The sequence below is a fragment of the Bemisia tabaci genome, chromosome 5, assembly GCF_918797505.1.
Source record: "Bemisia tabaci chromosome 5, PGI_BMITA_v3".
NCBI classification, from domain to species: domain Eukaryota; kingdom Metazoa; phylum Arthropoda; class Insecta; order Hemiptera; family Aleyrodidae; genus Bemisia; species Bemisia tabaci.
The window spans coordinates 13907414-13926603 of record NC_092797.1 but is presented as its reverse complement, the minus strand read 5'-3'; the positions used below and the strand labels follow the sequence as shown (position 1 = coordinate 13926603).

Genomic DNA, 19190 nt, shown 5'->3' with positions numbered 1-19190 from the left:
TAGCCCCAGTTTCGAAAACAGAGGGATGAACTGGCCTGTTATTACCGCTGAAGCGTCAGTTGTTAAGTATTCAAAGAAGAAGTAATCATGCATTTCCTCTACTGTTTAGGCACCTTGCCACTTTTTTTTGGAAGATTCACCTCGTGTTTTGAAGTAATATTGAGTCGGTGTTTCTTCTTTTTCTACGGAGCTTCTGTGAAAGTATTTTAGAAGAAAGGAATGATGCTGTTTCTAATTGTTTGGCGCTTGAGTCCATTCCCATATATTTTGGTAAAATTAATTTTTTTTTTCGAAAATACAAGTTATTATTTTTTTTTTTTTTTTTAAAAAAACAAGTTCACATCATGCTCTCTCATTGTATATAAGTTAGTACCACTTTAATGAAACATTACGTCGACATTTAAAATGTAAGAATATGAATAAAAGTATTATCTTTGATGGAAAAAAGAAAAAAATCACATGCACCTATCGCAACTTAGGAAACGCTGAATTTACGGTTATAAAGAAGGGGGAGGGGGAGGGGTTAATAAAGTAAAGTATGAATTTTGGTCAAAATGAGTATAAAGATGCAATTAATGTTACGTTTCATGATTAATTTGACTTTGTCAGCTGAAAAAATCGTCATGAGACAAAAATACAAAATCTTGAAATTATCGCGTTTTTAGCCGATTTTGAGGATTTTTAGCAAAAATTGGGAACGCATGATGACATGAACAAAATTTTTTCTTTAAAGTACCCTAACATATGCTCTTACTGTGAAATTTTCAGAACCCTAGCTCAATTACAATGTTGTTTAAAAAAATCGTCAAAATGGGCAAAATTCTGCATTTTGCCCTATTCCGGGGGGTAGTTTTTGGCCGTGCGCAACCCTTAAAAATTTTTTTAGAATTTTTTTCTTTAGTGCAATCTTATTTTTATGAGTGGGGTCAACGATTTAGAGGGTACCACCTAGCCCCACGGAGCAGTAGGGCCTTGAAACGGGCCTATCCTCGCAGAATTATTTTGCTCAAAGTTACTTTGGAAAAAAAAAAATACATTGGATCTAGAGTCCAGACTCTTAAAAACATCGACAAGAAGAAATACTCTTGATTCAATCAGATTTAAGCTTAAATCAAGAACCGAGCCTCTTAATTTGAGCGGATTTCCTTTTGATTTAAGCTTAAATCTGATTGATCCAAGAGTCCTTTTTCTTGTCAATGTTTTCAAGAGTCTGGACTCTAGATCCACTGTGTTTTTTTTCCAGTGTAAGGGTGTAATCGCCCCCTAGCCCCACCGAGCAGTAGGGCCTTGAAACGGGCCTATCTAGCCCTGCTGATATAGTTAAAAAATTATGGAAATTGGACCGGGAGATTTGTAGATATAACAATGACCAAAAATGAAAACCTAGAGAGTCAGAGAGCGTAAAGTCATTACGCTGCTAAATGTAGCGCTAAGCCAACTCAAAATTGCTAAAAATGAGCGAATTAGCCATGCGCGGGGTCTCTGAAACAATCTGGAGGTCTTCATGCTAAAAGAAACTATGTTGCACACAATCCCTACGCACATAGTTCTTTTTAGCATAAATACGTTCATCCGTCCTTCGGGTAACCTAGGAAAGCCTAGGAAATCCAGTTACTATGGCAACGATGCTTGCGGAGTGGCACTGGTTAAACGGAGCGTTTCGCCATTAAAAGGGACCACCGCACAGTTAGAGTATCAAAACAATGAAACACAATAAAAGGAGATTAACAAGCTTTTACGGACGACGGACGCCCTTCGCCCTTCGGGGCTCCGATGCTAATTATACTCTCCATAAACTTTGATAGCTCAGGATTTAATATCAATATTGACCCACCCCCGAAACTGCAACGGGCTGCGGTCGCCGAGGTACGCACTCACACGCTCACACGGAAACGTGGATCGCAGCCGCGCTAAGGAAAAACAGCGTATGAGCCCTCAGGCGTTGCCAAATTTTCTTTGACAAATTCCCTATTGGACTGCATTTTGCAATTTGAAGCTATAAATTCTAACTCATCTGAAAAATCACTTATGTGCACAGGGAAACTAATGGCACATACGTTGTTTTAAAACCGGGCCGAAATTTATAGTTCTTAATTGCAAAATGTAGTCCAATTTACAAGAAAATTTCTGCATATTTTTCTTCTGGTTTCTCAGATAATTTTGTTCGTAATTTCATCTGAAAGGTCTGAAAATTTCAAGGAAAATTACTGATAATTTCCATCAAAAATAAAAATTTTATCGGAGGAAATTTGGCAACACTCGAATGTCCATACGATGTTTTTAATTCACGCACACATTGACACACCGACGCGAACGCCCGCTCGAGTTCGGGATCCATTTCAACATCCGTTTCCGATTAATTGTTTCGAAACTTGGCCGAGCCGTGAAAAATCCTCGCTCCTTTGGCGTAAAGGAGTATTTAGATTTCCGCGTGAGCCCCGGAAAGCGTGGATTTATATGTAAATCAGGGATCACGTGGAAATTGAAGTACGCCTTTACGTCAGAGGGCGATGAAATGAATTGAACGCCGCGTCTCACTCTTTCAAGAAAGTTCTACAGGGTGATTTTGCATCAGGATGCATCAGAATTGCAACTAGATTTTTTGGAGAACTTTTTTTGGCTTGTCAAGGTTTTTGAATGACAACTTTCCTGATTTGCTCCCTGATTTTCAGAGCATTGAACATGGAAGCTTCCCACGACTCCAACGAGAGATGTTTGACGCAACGTTCTTTGAAATGGCAAAGACAACATTTAAGAGCACGGACAAAAACTTATGGGGACAAAAGTTGTTGAGGAAGAGAGATCCAGCCGGACAGAAAAAAGTCGCAGTGAGATTCTCATGTTCAACTTCTTTGTAAATTTACGTAAATTTTAAGTCTAAAATAGGTAACTTTTTGGCTGGGGTATTGACCTTTGGTAAAAGTTTTGAAGTAGAAGAAGCTGTATACATAATAAATTATTGATTTAATGGAAGTTTTTCTTCTTTGCTGCTTCTTGTCTTTTTTATTTCCTTTGTATTAGACAACTTTAATTTAAGTATCAATTTTTATTGGCATTAAAAATGATTTTATGTGACCCGAAGGATCAATACCTGAAATATTAGCAATTTAAGGGAACCGACCTCTTCGTTGATCACCGATCAATATATTGATCGATCGGGTTTGATTTTTTAAATTTCCTGCAAATATAAAAGTAAATTTCAAAATTTAAATATTCAGGAAATAACAAAAATCAATCTCGATTGAAAGAATAGGTCCTTAACAAAAGGCTATTCATAACATCCATTGAGATAGTTCCATAGGATAGTCTAATTAATACTGATGTTACCCATGTCAGGTCTAAAGCCACAAAGAAATAGGCTAAGAAAGAGATAAAAAAAATCATAATTTATGTATGCATTGATCAATAACCAAGGAAGCGGTGGTTTTACGTTGATAATGAATCACCCTGTACGCACTTTTGCAGCGTGGCGTCCAGCCGGCGAGGGCGTAACTCGCATTTTTAATCCTTCGCGTAATTTCTCAGTGCGGTGGTAATTAGGGGTGTCAGTTTGGACATCGCCTCGATAAAATTATAATTCACCGCCTCCAATTCCTTGGCCCAAAGCAGGCTTCCGGTAGACGCAACGCATTATATTTCACGCCGTTTGGTCGCAGAATGACTGCCCATGTTCAAAAGAACACTTACAGATGCTCCTCCTCTTCTGTGAGTGTGTATGTTTTTGGATTTGAGGTGCATTTTTGCAAATTTGCCTTTCCAACTTTCCTCCGTCTTGAGTAAGATGGACAAAAAAATTTAAAAAAATACGCGCGCGGTGCGCCATTGGACAAGGACAGGTTGGAGGACAAGGCACATAAGTGCAATTTTTGAAAAACTCGAGATTTAATCGATTTTAACTAAAGCTAGTCTTAAAATATACTCTGGAAAAAATACGCCACGAGATCTAATTTTTAAGCATCAAAAAGTGAATTCGAACTTTTTTTCAACCGTAAGGCTCCATCTATTTCAGGGACTCAAAACACGTATTCCTTGAAATATCGTAAACTGAACTTTTGCGTCCTGTTTTTCAAGCCCCCCGATTGAACTCTCCGACAAGTCCGTTCCTCCATTACTGCCTTAACTCTGAAAGCTTCTTTGCCCGTGTTGCAAGTTAACTATATAGAAAAATATCGACACTGTAAATCCGCACATCCGCTTTTTCCGCAAATTTTAACACAGGAATAGGTTGTCCGATCAAAAATCTTTACCATTCGGAAAAACAGTATCACATAGACTCGTGAAAATAGAAAATTCGGATTAAGATTTCCATAGTTCTCCCACGGTTGGCAAGAGTCATGAGAATCAGTCGATGTCAAAACCTAACAGGTCAATTTCAGATGAACCCTGAGCTCCATAATACTACGTATATGCCAGGGTTCATGAGTTAACGTACATATGCGATTTTAACATCAACCGATTCATGAATGGTCCAAGTTCCGCGATGGCGCAGCGGTGAGCACAAACGCAGCACGTCTCCCCAGCGTCCGAGCACTTACGCCGCGTGCTCCAGCGACCCATCCGACAAAAGAGCGCAACTCCATTTCAGGATGACCCCTCTTGTGCATATAAAATCAAGCTCTCCAGGGTTCACGCGGAGATGGATATATGCTGTTATGTGGGAGGAGCGACGAAATGTGATATTTAAATGAAGGCGGCCGCGGCTGCAATTCCGGATTAGAATCAAGTTCATTAGCGATTTTACACTTTTCACCCATTAAATCGATAATGCAGTTGCAAAGCCTGATATATTGTCAGATTCGCTCCCTATCGGACCCATATCCAGATGATGAGGAAAAGCGGCTATTTTGTTTCGCGCTCCGTCCCAGAGCGCACCGTCTCACTCAACAATAACTCTGTCGCCGCGTTCCCACTGATCCGGCACCGGCGAGCAAGAACCGCTCAACTGCGCGCGGGAACCGCGGGCGGATACGCGCTTTTCCGCTAGCCCCGGTATCCTTTTTTCTCTCTCTTTATTCTTTCTCTCAACACTTAGCGGAGTAAAGCCCGCTCTTCATAACCTCCTCCCCCCCCCCCCTCCCCGCGGATCTGGGGATTCGAGTACTGCTTTGCAGAGGGTATTAGCCATCGTAAATTTAAGGCTCCAATCTTCGCGAGAAAGATACCAAGACGTTCGGGGTCAGATGCTGCGCTGGTGGACTAGCGCAAGGAAACTCTCTGGGTACACCGGGAAGGAAGTCTTACCAGGGATGGTCTCCTCTTTCGGGAGGAGGGGGAGGGGCGCTAGAAATTTCGGTGAAGTGTGATTTCATTTCAGTGAAGTGTGATTTCATTTCAGTGAAGTGTGATTTCATTTCAGTAAAGTGTGATTTCACTTCAGTGAAATGAATCCTTACGATAAGGAGAGCTATTTTTAGGATTTCGAGAAAAATTTGTGGTAGTAAATGGATATTAATCTTCAGCAAAAAAAAAAAAAAAAAAAAAAAAAAAAAAAAAAAAAAAAAAAAAAAAAAAAAAAACGTGAGAAAAAGGTAAACAAGGGGCTGTATATCGACGATGAAACTCCCAAACCACATATCTCGGTTTGCGGCGTAGCAGACTTCCTGTCATATTTCATGTTTTAAATGGAAAACTGGATTACATTTTGCAATAAGGAACCACTATCCCTGGCTTTCTATAAAAGCACATATCTGCATAGGAAACTAAGGGCATGCATGTTGTTTCTAAAATGGGCCAGAGACAGTAGTTCCTTATTGCAAAATGTAATCCAACTATTCAATTGCACTTATTAAAAATGCCGAAGAAAATTCGGTGTTGAATTTTTCCCCTTTTAAGAAGATAAAACAGGAGCGGAGATTCTTAAACACCGCGAACGAGATACGTGATTTGGGAGTTTTATTGTCGATGTGCAAATGTTGTGATGCTTGAACATGTCAGTTTAAGGGGTAAGAAACTCTATAAGAGAACAGAATATGCAGAAGGAAAAAAGAAAGGAATACAAACTGATTTGAGACGATGATTTTCCATCATTTGAAAATTTTTTTGGTTCATCATATTTTACCTATCATAGTTGGACTTGCGAGCAGTGATACCAAAGTTTTTGTTATTTTTTTGCTCTCAATATGCGGTGGAGAGAAGGTCGTTTATAAGTCAACCGAAATCCACTATTTTAACGTTCTGGCAGCTCAGAAAAATGGCGAACGAGTGCATAACGAAAGAGCAAAAATTTTGAAACGCCGCAACTTGTGCTTGACCGAATAAAAAAAACTTCCTCTACCAGCGAGGGGAGCAAGAAAGTAAAATAATAGTGGGATAATAGCAACTTTAGGGTATATTTTAATTTTTATTCATTAAAAAATGCACAGCGTTGCTCAAAGTTTTTGCTAAATTTGTCAGGGAATGTACGGCGTAAAAAATGAAATTACCCAGAATGAGGCCTGCTGATAAATAATTATGAGCGGAGATTGTGCAGCATAGCAATGCTAATAAGTATTTTCAACTTAAGCCACCGATAGGTCGTTGGTCCGCGAGTGGCAGAAAATTAAAGTCATACCCAAAATGGGCTACGCTCCCAAATATGGCACAATACGAGGTACTGCATGCCGAATATTTTCGCAAAAATCTTCGACGCCTCGTGCAATTATAACATTTTTCTCTTTCTCTCGCAAAGAGATGTTTTTCTTCTTTTTTAATAATATTTTATCATCGGATTCAGAGTGTACGAGCGAGCGTGTCTCACTAAACATGCCAAGACTCACCACGACCACACCCTGAGCAATGGAGAGGTGTGTTTGATACATGTTCCGGTGTGATACGAAAGTGAAGTGTATTATGACTCTTTTATTTTGCGAAATTAACGTGACGAGTTGAGCATAACGGATCCGGAAGTAACACAGAGGCGTATTTAATTTCAATAGAATTTAAAAGAGCAATTTTTTACTCGTTACAATGTGCCACAATTGATTCTAAATAGTATATTTCTATTAGGCAAAAACGGGACTCTGAATCCATCGAAAAATTGCTGCTTTTGCATAATGCTGCCTCATTACTCTTACGTGTGATTTTGATGAGCATCGTGCTGGCCACCCACCTGTCAGCCTATTGTTGACATATTTAGAGCAAGCAATTTTGGATAAGTCAGGAAATTCCTCCCGATTTCTCGCGATCGGTAATTCTTTCGATGAGTTTGACATATGTCAATACGAATACGTACAAATAGTTCGGAAAAGTTCCTTGCATATTTTTACCTTATTTCCTCGATACTCATGATTGTGTAAAGCTCAGTTCTATCACCTCTTGTTGTGCAGCTATCCTCTGAGTAAAATGTAACAAGCACTCGCGGTACCTGTTAAATTTCAATCGGATGTTCCTAATAATTGGACTACATTTTGCGATTCGGAACTATAATTTCTGGCTCATTTATAAAAACACTTTTTGTGTATAGGGAAACAAATGGTACATATGTTGTTTCTAAACGCAGCCAGAAATTATAGTTCCTAATCTCAAAATGTAATCCAATCCCAAATGTTCCGCACCAAAACTGAAAATGTCATGCAGACCATTATGTACTAAAAAAGACCAAAAAATCCCAATATAGCGTTTAAAATTTAGCTTCGTTAGGAGGTTAAATTAAATACCACGAAATAGCGTTAAAAGTTTAGCTTCAACTGTAGAGGTTGAATTTAACTAGAAACGCTGAAACTGGACATTAGTGAATTAAAATAACACTTGTGAAACGGTATCATTTGCGGTCGTGCTATCCGCGATCCACACGATACGCGGTCCGCTTATCCGCGATTCTCATTATACGCGGTCCAGCGAGGACGTCTTCCGGGTGCGCACTGAATGCTGCATGACATGAGGAAACAACGGAAAAATCAGTTGTCGATCAGGTTGGTAAATTTTCTTAAATACTCGTGCGATGAAATTCCACTTGAGTCTGTATTATTCGCGATTCGCGATGTGTGCGGTCAGCCGAGGATGTTTTTCTCGCGCACATTAAGTGCTGAAATTACAAAACAACGGGAAAAATTGGTTGTCTATCGAATTGGTGCAATTTTCTAAAATTACTCAATTATTTTCTTTGGAGCTCGGTACGGAAGGATGAAATTTTGCTCATAACTTTAGACTAGCACAATATTTCATTAAATTCAGCACGATCCCCGTTCTTTTCTTCTTTTGCGAAATTCGACTCACACTGAATTGTGTTACCGAAATGAAAAACATGCAGGAAATATTCGCAATTTTCCACTTCTTATTGTAAAAAAAAAAAATGGCTCAGGCTGTTAAACTGAATTGGGATGGATATGAAGAGAATTTTAAAATTGTTTTGATCGATTAATGATAATCGATGATAGAAAATGCCAACTTTTAGAGGATCGCAACTAAAATCCAATCAGAGACTTTTTCAGAACAAGCTAGATCGCGAGTAGAGTAACGTCAAATCGCAACGTTCCAGCACTATTAAAACCACTTTTTTCGATCTACGAAGAGAGAGGAAAAAGTTTTTGCAGCAAAAAAACTGGAACAACGAAACCTCGGATCAATAGTACAATTTTCGCGTTCTCGATGATTCCCTTCTCGCGAGTTCCCAGTGCTTTAAAATAACGTTGAACCTTGCCAATAGATTTAAACTGATGGCAAGGAGCTGGGTATTTAGTTTTGGATGTCGATTTTTTGACGAGGCAAGTTTCCTTTGAAACAAGTTCTGTGCAAAAAATTACCATCAACTCAATTATCTTAAAATTCGTCACCTAGGTACTTTCTATATGCTTGAGGCTACTCTCGGGAATCATTTTTTATTTCTCAGCGAAAATACGAGGTATGATATAGAAAAACGGCAATTATCATTTTTCAAAGAGCTACATTTGATCACATTCTCAGATTAACCTTACGAATGATAAAATCACTCTTTTTTTAGATAGATTGAATAGAGCCATGAGCAACCAAGAAATATAGATTAAAAAAACAACAGAGAGAAGGCTGAAAAATGAGTTCTGGATCCTTAATTGAAACTCGGTTGGAAATTGGGAGTCCCAAAAATTTAAATCCCGATACATCCTAAAATTATTATATTCCGCTATTTATTCCGCTATTATTCCGCTATTTTTACATTTTTTATTCAACAGACTTTCATCTGAATCAAGTTGCCTTTCTGACGCCTGACTATTTTTTGGCTGATTACAGTGTTATATTCCTCGCAGGAAAAAGAGTCAGTTAGGTATAACATCAGTAAAATTGAGTCGGCGTTGTTTGAGGCGTTCAAATGAAGCTCTTCAAAAACTGTCACTAATACTTCCAGGGTTTTTTATTACATCAAGGAGTCAAAAATAACTTAATCCGCTAAAAAAAAGCTTTAAGTAATACCTGAACTCAATCAGGGAAAAAGGCAGCAAAATAAACAAAACATAACCGAGATGGTTTCGGATTTTTATCTAAATATGAAATTGTGATTGAAATGTGAAAATCCGAGTTTCACATGCTTATTTTCCGGAATTTTCATAAACATAAACACTTTTTATGAAAATTTTCCTGCAAACGATAACTAAGGGCTGGAAAATGAAACAACTTTAATTAAGGTGTTTGGGATTTTTTAGCTGAGAATGGAAATGGAAAAAACGCTTGTTTTGTGCGCTTGAGAAATAAGCCTCTATAACCCACAGTCTAGATTCTTCAAATATTTGACAAGAAAACACATTCTTAATTCAATGATTTTTGCTAGAATCGAGAGCTAAACCTCTTAATTTAACCGGATTTTCTTTTAATTCGAGCGAAAATCCGATTGAAGCAAGGGAAATTTCTCATATCAAATTTGTTAAAAGTCTGAACTCAGGATCCAAAAGATTTTTTTCCAACTCATATAAAACAAGTATTTCCACACTCACATTTCCATGCCCATTTCCAGTTAAAAGATTCCAAACATCTTACTTAAATTTTGTTCATTCCCCAGCCCGTAGTCGTTGTTTGCAGGAAAATTTTTCTTTAGAAGTATGTATGTATTTAAAAATTGCGGAAACCAAGCACATGAAACTAGGGTTTTCATATCCCATTCTTTTTTCCAGATTTTCCCTGTTTTCCCCTTTAAATTTACTTATTTTCTTCCGGGAAATTTTCATGCGAATAAGAAAATGAAACTAACCGAGCGCATGAAATTAGGATTTTCATAATCCATTCTTTTTTTCCAGATTTTCTCTCTTTCCCCTATAGGTTTATTCATTTTCTTTCGGGAAATTTTCATGCGAATAAGAAAATGAAACGAACTAAGCACATGAAACTAGGATTTTCATATCCCATTCTTTTTCCAGATTTTCCCTCTTTTTACCTTAAAATGTATTTATTTTCTTCCGGGAAATTTTCATGCGAATAAGAAAATGAAACTAACCGAGCGCATGAAATTAGGATTTTCATAATCCATTCTTTTTTCCGGATTTTCCCTCCTCTTCCCTTAAAATGTATTGATTTTTTCTGGGAAATTTTCATAGGAATAAGAAAATGAAACTAACTAAGCACATGAAACTAGGATTTTCATATCCCATTCTTTTTCCAGATTTTTCCTGTTTTTCCCTTTAAATTTATTTATTTTCTTCCGGGAAATTTTCATGCGAAGAAGAAGATGAAAATAACTGAGCGCATGAAATTAAGATTTCCATAGTCCATTCTTTTTTTCCAGATTGTCTCTCTTTCCTCGTTAGATGTATTTATTTTCTTCCGGGAAATTTTCATGCGAATAAGAAAATGAAACATGAAACTAGGATTTATTCTTTTTCCAGATTTTCTCTCTTTATCCCTCAAAATGTATTTATATTTTTTGGTACATTTTCACGCGAATAAGAAGAAAACCAGGTACGGGAACTTACCGCCAATTGGCGTGTGCACTATCGAGGAAGAAGCCCAGGAGGAGGAAGAAGAACAAAATCGCGGAGTGTAAACATTCGCGGCGGGCTAACGCCATGCCGATCCCGAGGAGCCTCAGTTTGGCGCACATAACATGGCATGGCACAGATTAGCCGAAACTGACTGCGAGACACGGACACTGATCCACCATCACCTGCACTATCCTCCAACTCGAACCGCGACTGAACGCGCAACGCTCACCACTACTCGATGATCCACGCCGGCCGGGTTCTCTTCTTCCATTTTTCGGCCCTCAACCTCCTACCACCGGGAAAGATGGACCACCCTGGCCCCCTCCCCTCCTCGCGCTTAGGTCCGCGGCCCTCCCTCCTCGCCCCCCCTCCCCCGCCCCCGCAAGCTGCGCCGGCCCTTTGTTCTTTCTTTTCCTTTCGGCCGACGCAAAAATTTCGCACCTGAATAACCGGGTGCTGGTGCCGATGCCGCGGCCGCGACGCGCCGGCCGGCTTGCACCCAGCTGACGCATCCTGGGCCGCTCCTGATTTGTCGACCTGGTTTTCCTCGATTTCCTTCGCTTTTCCGGCGGATGACTCCCTGCCAGCTCTTCTGCCGTGTCGAAGGAAGGAAGCGTTGGACGTCGTCGAATTTCTTCCAGGAAATCACAAAATTTCTGGGAAAATTCCTTAGATTTTTCTCAGAATTTTTCTAAGAGTATTCCACGCATTTTATCCTAAAATACCTGGAAATTTTAAGAAAGAAGATTCATAACTTCTCTCGAAAATAAAAATTTTAACGCGGGGAGTTTGGTAACATTTGAATGTCCACACGTTGTTTCCTCTTGCAACGACAGTGATATGTTAAGGCCTTGTCTCCACGGGACGTTTTTATGGGATTTGTCCCAAGTTCGAATCACAGGAATGAAACTTCTGAGATTTTCCCAGTTACCGTCTCCACGAGACGGGGCTCATACGGTCATACGACTAGTTTGCGCGGGAAGATAAATTAGTTAAAGTCGAGTATTTAACCGGGATTAAAATAAGAATTGCACTCAATTGACAATAGACGCATTATTTTAACGAAACAAACATGAACAATGGAGTAACCAACAAAATATCGCACAGTTCGTTTTCACTTCTTCTTCCTCTCTCAGTGGGTCCTAGGGGTACAAGGACCAAACTTGGTACTGGGAAAAATATTGATTAACTCAATATTTTTTCCAACTTCGTAAGTGGGATTTTTCCCTGGGACAAATACCGTGGAGACAAGGCCTAAGGAAGAACGCCGTATGAGCCTTTGGCTGTTTCCAATACGACTTCTTAGAGAAAGTTGTGCATATTTTTCTTCCAATTTGTCAGCGGGCCGAGCGTGTCGTGGAGCGGTGAATTTACCTCACTGCCGGTTTGCCTTCAGTTTTGAGTGTAGGCAACCCGAGCTCCCACGTGGCCGAATAGTGGTATCACTCTCAGATGTCACGATTGCTGGAAGAAGAAAGCAGACAAGCGTGGCGTGGAGCGGTAAGTTTCCCTCACTGTCAGTTTGCCTTCAGTTTTAAGTGTAGGCAACCCGAGCTCCCATGTGGCCGAATAGTGGTATCACTCTCAGATGTCACGATTGCTCGAGGAAGAAAGCAGACAAGCGTGGCGTGGAGCGGTGAGTTTACCTCACTGTCAGTTTGCCTGCAGTTTTAAGTGTAGGCAACCCGAGCTCCCACGTGGCCAAATAGTGGTATTACTCTCAGATGTCACGATTGTTCCAGGAGGGAAGCAGGAATAATTCCTCAAACGTCTAACTAGGACGTTTGGTATGGAGCTGTGACTTTACCTCGTATATTTTCATTTTTTGCGAAGTATTTTTCTGCCTGTCACTTTAAAATCGATTTGTGGGAAAATTTATATTCCTGAATTTCTGTATTTGTGTATCGAGGAATTTTTATGATCAAGAAATAATTAACACATGAATGAATAAATGTTCGCCCGGTTGGCAAAATTGCCCCATCCGCAGACTAAACACATTTTTTGCCACGTTCGCGGATTGGCCATCCCCCGCATCCCTGTTGTCTAGTCCAAGATCTGGGCAGCCAGCTCGCGGACTGGAATTGCAATCCATACGCTAACCGACGGACGCTCCCAATAAACCGATTTCTGACGAATATTTCTCGATATTTTTAACTAAACTTAAAATTAAAGGTGTTAAAATAAAAACCAAAACAATGTATACAAATTTACAGGTTCGAGAATCAAGTTTACAATTAATTTTTTCAATTTATTCTCTAGGAGTTTTTAATAAAAATTTATGTTTTTTACAAACCCGGTATCCGAGCAAACAAAACTGTACAATAGAAATTTGTTTCATTGAGGGAGAGATGAATGAAACTGAAAGGAAAAGATAATTCCCGGCGCAAAAATGCATTAAATTTTGTTCAGAAATTATTTCAAAAGTTGGAAATTAGAAAATTTATGAAAGCCTGAAATTCGTTGGCCAATTAGAGAGCGGATTTTTTTTTTTTTTTTTTTTTTTTTTTTTATTTTTTTATTTTTTTTTATTTTTAGAGGATTAAGATGAAATTCCTAGTCTTTCTACATAGGTAGTAAATTATTCGGGTGCAACAACTAGAGACAACTCCCATGCATCTCTGAAGTTGAGATAAAAGCGAAAGTGCCTTCAATTTTGAACATGCAACACGCACATCCGTGGAACACGAATAGTTGTATCAAGGCGTTACAACCAACTCACGATCGATGTATTCTGTAGTATCCATAAGTCGAGATAAATACCAGAAATTATAATACGAGAAAAACAGCGAAGAAACGACCCGTTCTAAATTTCAGAGCTCGGAAATATTAGAGAGATTGATTAATCACATTATTTAAAAAATCATGATTCGGAAGGCGTCAATTATTACAGTTTCCAATGTTTCCCTTAATTGTGTTTTCATTTTTGGTGCCTAAGTCTTTTTAAGGATGGCCGATTCAATTATTGGTCTTGATACTCTGGCCCCGTGCCCCTAACTGGTAATACTCTCTCCATATTATAGGTCTTTTGTTAACAGAGTGCTACAAATGATGAGTCTCATGCATCTTAGGGGAAGTGAGAAAAGCGAAAGTGCCTTCAATTTTTGAATATGCAACACGCACATGCGTGGAAAACGAATAATTGCACCAAGGCGCTGCAGTCAACTCAGCGTAGCCTTTGTGAAGCGGAAACGCCTCCAATTTTTGAAAATGCATCACGCACATCCGAGATCCTAAAAATATGAGCAAAATTTTTAAAGAAACTCGTATTTGTATTAAAAACGTTTGGGAAAATACAAAAAATAATTTGTAAAATTTATTTACGGAACCTGTTAATTATTTTGATATTTTCAAGTTTCGTTCGAAATCTCGCGAATAATTCGTCAGGAGTTGGTCAGTAGGGAGCATTTTGGAGCGCCAACGAGCGATTGGCTCGTTGGCGTAATTTTCAGACTTTCGACCTCTGATATAGGTCGTCCTGCGGAATGGTCAGATGGTGCAGCCCTTATGCTTCGATTGTTGTGAGGAGCCTCTCAGCACGCCCACGCGTGTGAGGGTTGTTCACTTGTTCAGCTATGATGAGAGGCTTCGACGAACGCGAAAAACGCCCTCAAAATTGAGAGTATGCAACCCCCCGACAATGGTGTTCGAATAGTTATCGCTCGGCATTTGGGAGGCGCGTGAGGAGTGGTCGGCATTCTCTAACGATTTCCTGGATTCTGAGAAGTATTACAGTATCTAACTGCCTCAAGATTGTATATTAGTCGGCAAGAAAGCGATTTTGGCTATAATTTTCAAGATTTTAGGATGAAGAAATAAGGAAACGCCAGAATATTGACCTTCCTTATTTTAAAGACCTCTGTCAAATGCTTTGACTAAATTGCTCTTGGCAATGGCTGATGTGGCTTGGTTCCTTTCTGTTTAACGTGGTCCATTTAATATCTACATTTTGCCGTTATTTGTCCTATGAGCCTTAGGCCACTCAAAGTGGTCCATACCCTAATTTTTCCGAAAAAATTCGCCTTACAAGACCGGAATGTATCGGCCTGCTGATGTTGATCTTTCACTTTAAAATTTCGTGGATATTCGTCTTAGAGATGTACGGAGTTGCTTCGCCAGTACGTTTCTACAGTTTCTTATGAGAGCCCATTTTGTGCAATTCTAAAGGAGAATGTTTTCCGATCCGAGCACAATGCAAGTCAAAGTGAATATGAGTAAATTGAAGTTCCCGCTTCTATGAATTCAGTTTGTGCCATCCGGAGTTTCCAAGAAAACTTCATTTTTGATCATGTATTTTGTATTAGGGCTTCATGCCACTAGTGTAAATGACTATCTGAGCTGCATTTCCTAAAATCTTGAAAATTATCGCACGTTTTTTCTTGAAAGAAAAAGTAGAAGACATCTTTAAGATGAGGAAAAGAAAGGCAGTGAAAGTCTTACAGAAATGGTAAAGTTTTTTTATGGTTGGCATTACTTTTTGTTGATAAACAAAAGAACCTAACCTCATCATCAAAACACGATGGATTTTTCCGGCGTTTTCAGCAACGTGAAAAGTTAGTCAGTGTGGTGTAAAGTTTGAAAAGAAAGAAAGAACTGGAGTGTATCTGAAAAATTTGAGAGAATAGTTCAACTCTGTTTACTACCTATAATAAACTTCGCCAATCTCTTGGCTGTAAGGTAGAGAGGAAGTTTGTATAAGATATTTCCGAGTAGAGATCGTCATTCAACTACTCATATTTGTAATATTAAGTCAGGTATGTCAATCTTTGATAGCTTCACTTTGAAGTCGCCTTTATAACTTAAATGGTGCCCTCCAATTGCTTTGCCAAAATAAAGTCTACAATGATCCCTTCACTGAACATAACTGGTGGAGCCTGTTGCAGTGAACCTCACTTGTAATTTTAAGCAATTTGATGTCTGCCAGTTCATTCTTCCATCTGTAATGGTCCATTTATACTGGCGCCTTAACCAGGGTTCGCGAGCGGAGGGGAGCAAAGGTGTGGAATCGGCCAAATACTGTCCTCATCGTGCGCAAAGCCTCGTCCTTGAGGTTTTAGGGAAATCTTCAACGACGTGCCGAAGGCCAATGAGGTATTGGTGCAATTCCTCGTCCATAAGTTTCCTCGCAGAGGAAGAATAGACCCAATTCCTTACCGCGAGGTTTTGGCTCGCTCGAACGGCAGGCCAATCTTTCATTCCTGGCAGATTTCCCCAAGACTCACCCTGCCACCCCTCCGGCTTGCATCAGGCCCTTGTTATGCCTGCTGGCGTTGGGCTTTTGTTATGCCTTTACGCCGCTGCTGGTCTATGTGTCAAGAAACTTCCTGGAAAGACAGGTCCGGGTGCGCATAATGGCTGCTCGTAAATTTTAAGCAGCGTGAGGGTTTCATGTCCAGGAGACGGAGGTGAATCCGACATCTGGGAGAAATCTCACTAACGAGGTTTTGTACCAATACCTCGTCCACGTGTTCCTTGCATTGGAGGAATCACTCCAATCCCTCATCTTCAAGACTGCGCCTGGGCGAGGTTTTGCCAAGTCCTCCGCTCGCTACCCATGACTTTAAGTTCAAAACTTAACAGCAATGAAATTAATCAATTTATTTCTATGATTTACATTTCAGGATGGATGATCAAGTTTGTCCACGTTGTAAAACAACCAAGTATCGGAATCCATCCTTGAAACTGCTCGTCAATGTCTGTGGTCATTCATTGTGTGAAAATTGTGTAGAGCTTCTTTTCATTAAAGGTTTGTACACATTACCAAATATTAAACGATTATCCTGTATTTTATTGGCATTTCTCTTATAAGAAACAATGTGAAAATGAATTATTCCAAAGGAACCATGTGCTACGTACTTCCCTCCTATATAATTCATTCACGCACTGTTCTTCTCAATACAAATGCATTCTATCGAAGTATCACTAATACTTACCACAGCCTTAGTTTTGTTATGCAAGAGCAGGTACTATGTGTTGAATGCATTACGTTGCTTAGTTTTTAGTTTAACAAATGAGGCCTTAAAATAAACAGGCAATGTGAAATGCGTGTGAATTGATTTTTGTGAAAACATCAAACTTATCATGAACACGAAAAATTTCTTTCATCTGATCAGGAGAGAATGTCTCAATTTTAAGTTGTAGCACTCAGTCACATGTTTGTCGATCTTATCCTATGTTTGACAGTTCTTTTTTACGATTCCTCTGTTTAAATCAGTTGTCAATTTAGGGTAACTTTGGCTATGCTCTTGAAGTAGATGCTTTAAGGTACAGTCGTTATATTGAATTTGAACTTCAACATGTTATACCTTCCAGGCAAACAATAACTCAAAAGAGAAAAAACTTAAGATACAAAGTTATGCCTTCCCCTGGTGCCATATGTTGAATGCACCTAAAAATTCAGCTTCGACACTTATTTTTTTGAGGGTGCTTGGCCATCCGTCAAGGCACCTAAAGAAGTTGGTGCAACTCATCGATTTTTTCAAACTTATATTTGCTAAGCAGCAGTAGCGCTCTCAACGCACTTTATACAGCCATGATGCGCCAACAAAAAGTTATTTGGCTCCTAAAAATTGGGCTCCGAGCTCTATGTGGCTTCTTAAATTTTAAGGAAGGCAGATCACTTTAAATACCTCAGAAGTAAGAGGCAAGTTCAATAGCTTGTATGTACACTCACCATATAATTTTGAGTTGGTGCAGAATTTAAACTTCATCTCTTTAGCTGACTGCAATAAAAGAATTTTCTATCCAACTTTTGGGCAGTTTAAAAAAATCAGTCTGATTTCCTACTTTGTTGTAAATTTTCTTCAAATTTCCTCTCTTACGTGTTTCAGGTTCAGGCAACTGTCCACAATGTAACATACCGCTTAGGAAAACCAATTTCCGTCTTCAGTTGTTCGAAGATTCTGCCGTGGAGAAAGACATAGACATACGTAAAAGAATTTTGAAAGATTTCAACAAAAAAGAAGAGGATTTCAGCAGTTTAGATGAGTACAATAACTATTTAGAAGAAGTTGAAACAATCATCTATAATCTCTGTAATAATATTGATGTTTTAGAAACAAATAAGAAAATAGAACAGTATAAAAAAGAAAATAAAGAGTTCATTTTGAAAAATAAAATAAAATTAAGCAAAGAGGAGGCAGAATTAGAAGAATTGCTTGAAGAAGAAAAAGAAATCAAACTTATGAAACAGAAAGAACTCAAGCAGTTAGAACAGGATGAAAAAATGAAGAAAATCCAACAGAAAGAAGCCTTGATTGATGAACTGATGTTCTCAGATACTAATGCCAAGAATATCATCGACACATTCAAGCAATCAGCTCTCAGTGATTCAACAAAAACAGCGGAATCATCTAAAGCTGCAGCCGCAAAAATTACCAAGTTCTCCTCCGGCGTAAAAGTTTTTCAAAAGAATCAACAATCCTTCTTACCAGTTCCAAAGGTAGAGGAAGGGCCACTGTATTCTTACAAGCCTTTAGAAGTTTTTTACAATGGTCCCACTCCGCCTTCATGGGCAGACCTCCAAAGGCTAGGATACTTAAATAATGTGACGGAAGCATCTTTAGAGGAACATGCCAGTGGTTACACAATTGATCTATTCTGCATGAAAGCCTTGCAAGAAGCTTTTAGTGGTTTGTTTTATGTACCAAATAAAAAAACTGAATAAGGTATTCGTAACTTCTCAACTGCCCTGTTTATTACCGGTTACTTACTGTTGTTCCTTAGCCCTCTGGCACAAAACAAAGCAAATAACTCGCCTCAAATTCATTGAAATGTTCTTTATGGAGATTACTCATGCTGAAGATGGACACCCTTTACGCCCAAGGTCCATTCAAGAGTTATTTACTTCATCTCACATTTTGATTTTATCGCAGCAGTGAGCTGTTTAATATTTCTCCTTTTTTACATTATCCTTACATGAAAGTTCAAACACTATAAATTATTTTAAGGGTTTTTTACTGAGAGATATTTTGTTTGATACAGGTTCTGTTCTCGATAAATGATTTTTTAATTTTGCACAAGATGAGGGTAAACCTTAGTACTCAATGTAACATTGTACTTTAGTGAAAAAACTATAATGGAAGGAACCAATAAAAAAAAATCGTCCCTGTAAACTTCTACGTCCTTCTGTATTGTATCATTCCAAGAAGAGCTTCAATATTTTTTAAAATGCCTTCTCTCTTCACCAAAATTAAAATGATCACTTCCTTCTCAACATTTCAAAATTGCTCAAACTGTGTTATGTATAGTAAGTGGTTTACAATATTTTTATTTGATATTAATTTGAAATAAAATAAATTTTTTTAAAAAAAAAATGAGTGCTGTTAAGAT

General features: G+C 38.7%; 2 protein-coding genes across 2 annotated transcripts in view; one reads left to right on the top strand and one right to left on the bottom strand.

Moving 5' to 3' along the window:
- Positions 1-11110, bottom strand: part of LOC109042201 (protein Wnt-4) — a 70352-nt gene extending 59242 nt beyond the window's left edge. The window contains exon 1 of the mRNA XM_019058833.2: positions 10854-11110. Coding sequence (XP_018914378.1) covers positions 10854-10981 — 128 coding nt within the window. The 5' untranslated portion in view covers positions 10982-11110. The remainder of the gene's footprint in view (positions 1-10853) is intronic.
- Positions 11111-15350: 4240 nt separating this feature from the next.
- Mat1 (CDK-activating kinase assembly factor) lies at positions 15351-19174 on the top strand. Its single transcript, XM_019058889.2, has 3 exons — positions 15351-15613; positions 16481-16605; positions 17690-19174. Exons 2-3 carry the CDS (start codon positions 16482-16484, stop codon positions 18523-18525), a joined length of 960 nt encoding a protein of 319 aa, XP_018914434.1. The 5' UTR covers positions 15351-15613; position 16481; the 3' UTR covers positions 18526-19174.
- The last annotated feature ends 16 nt before the right edge of the window (positions 19175-19190 follow it).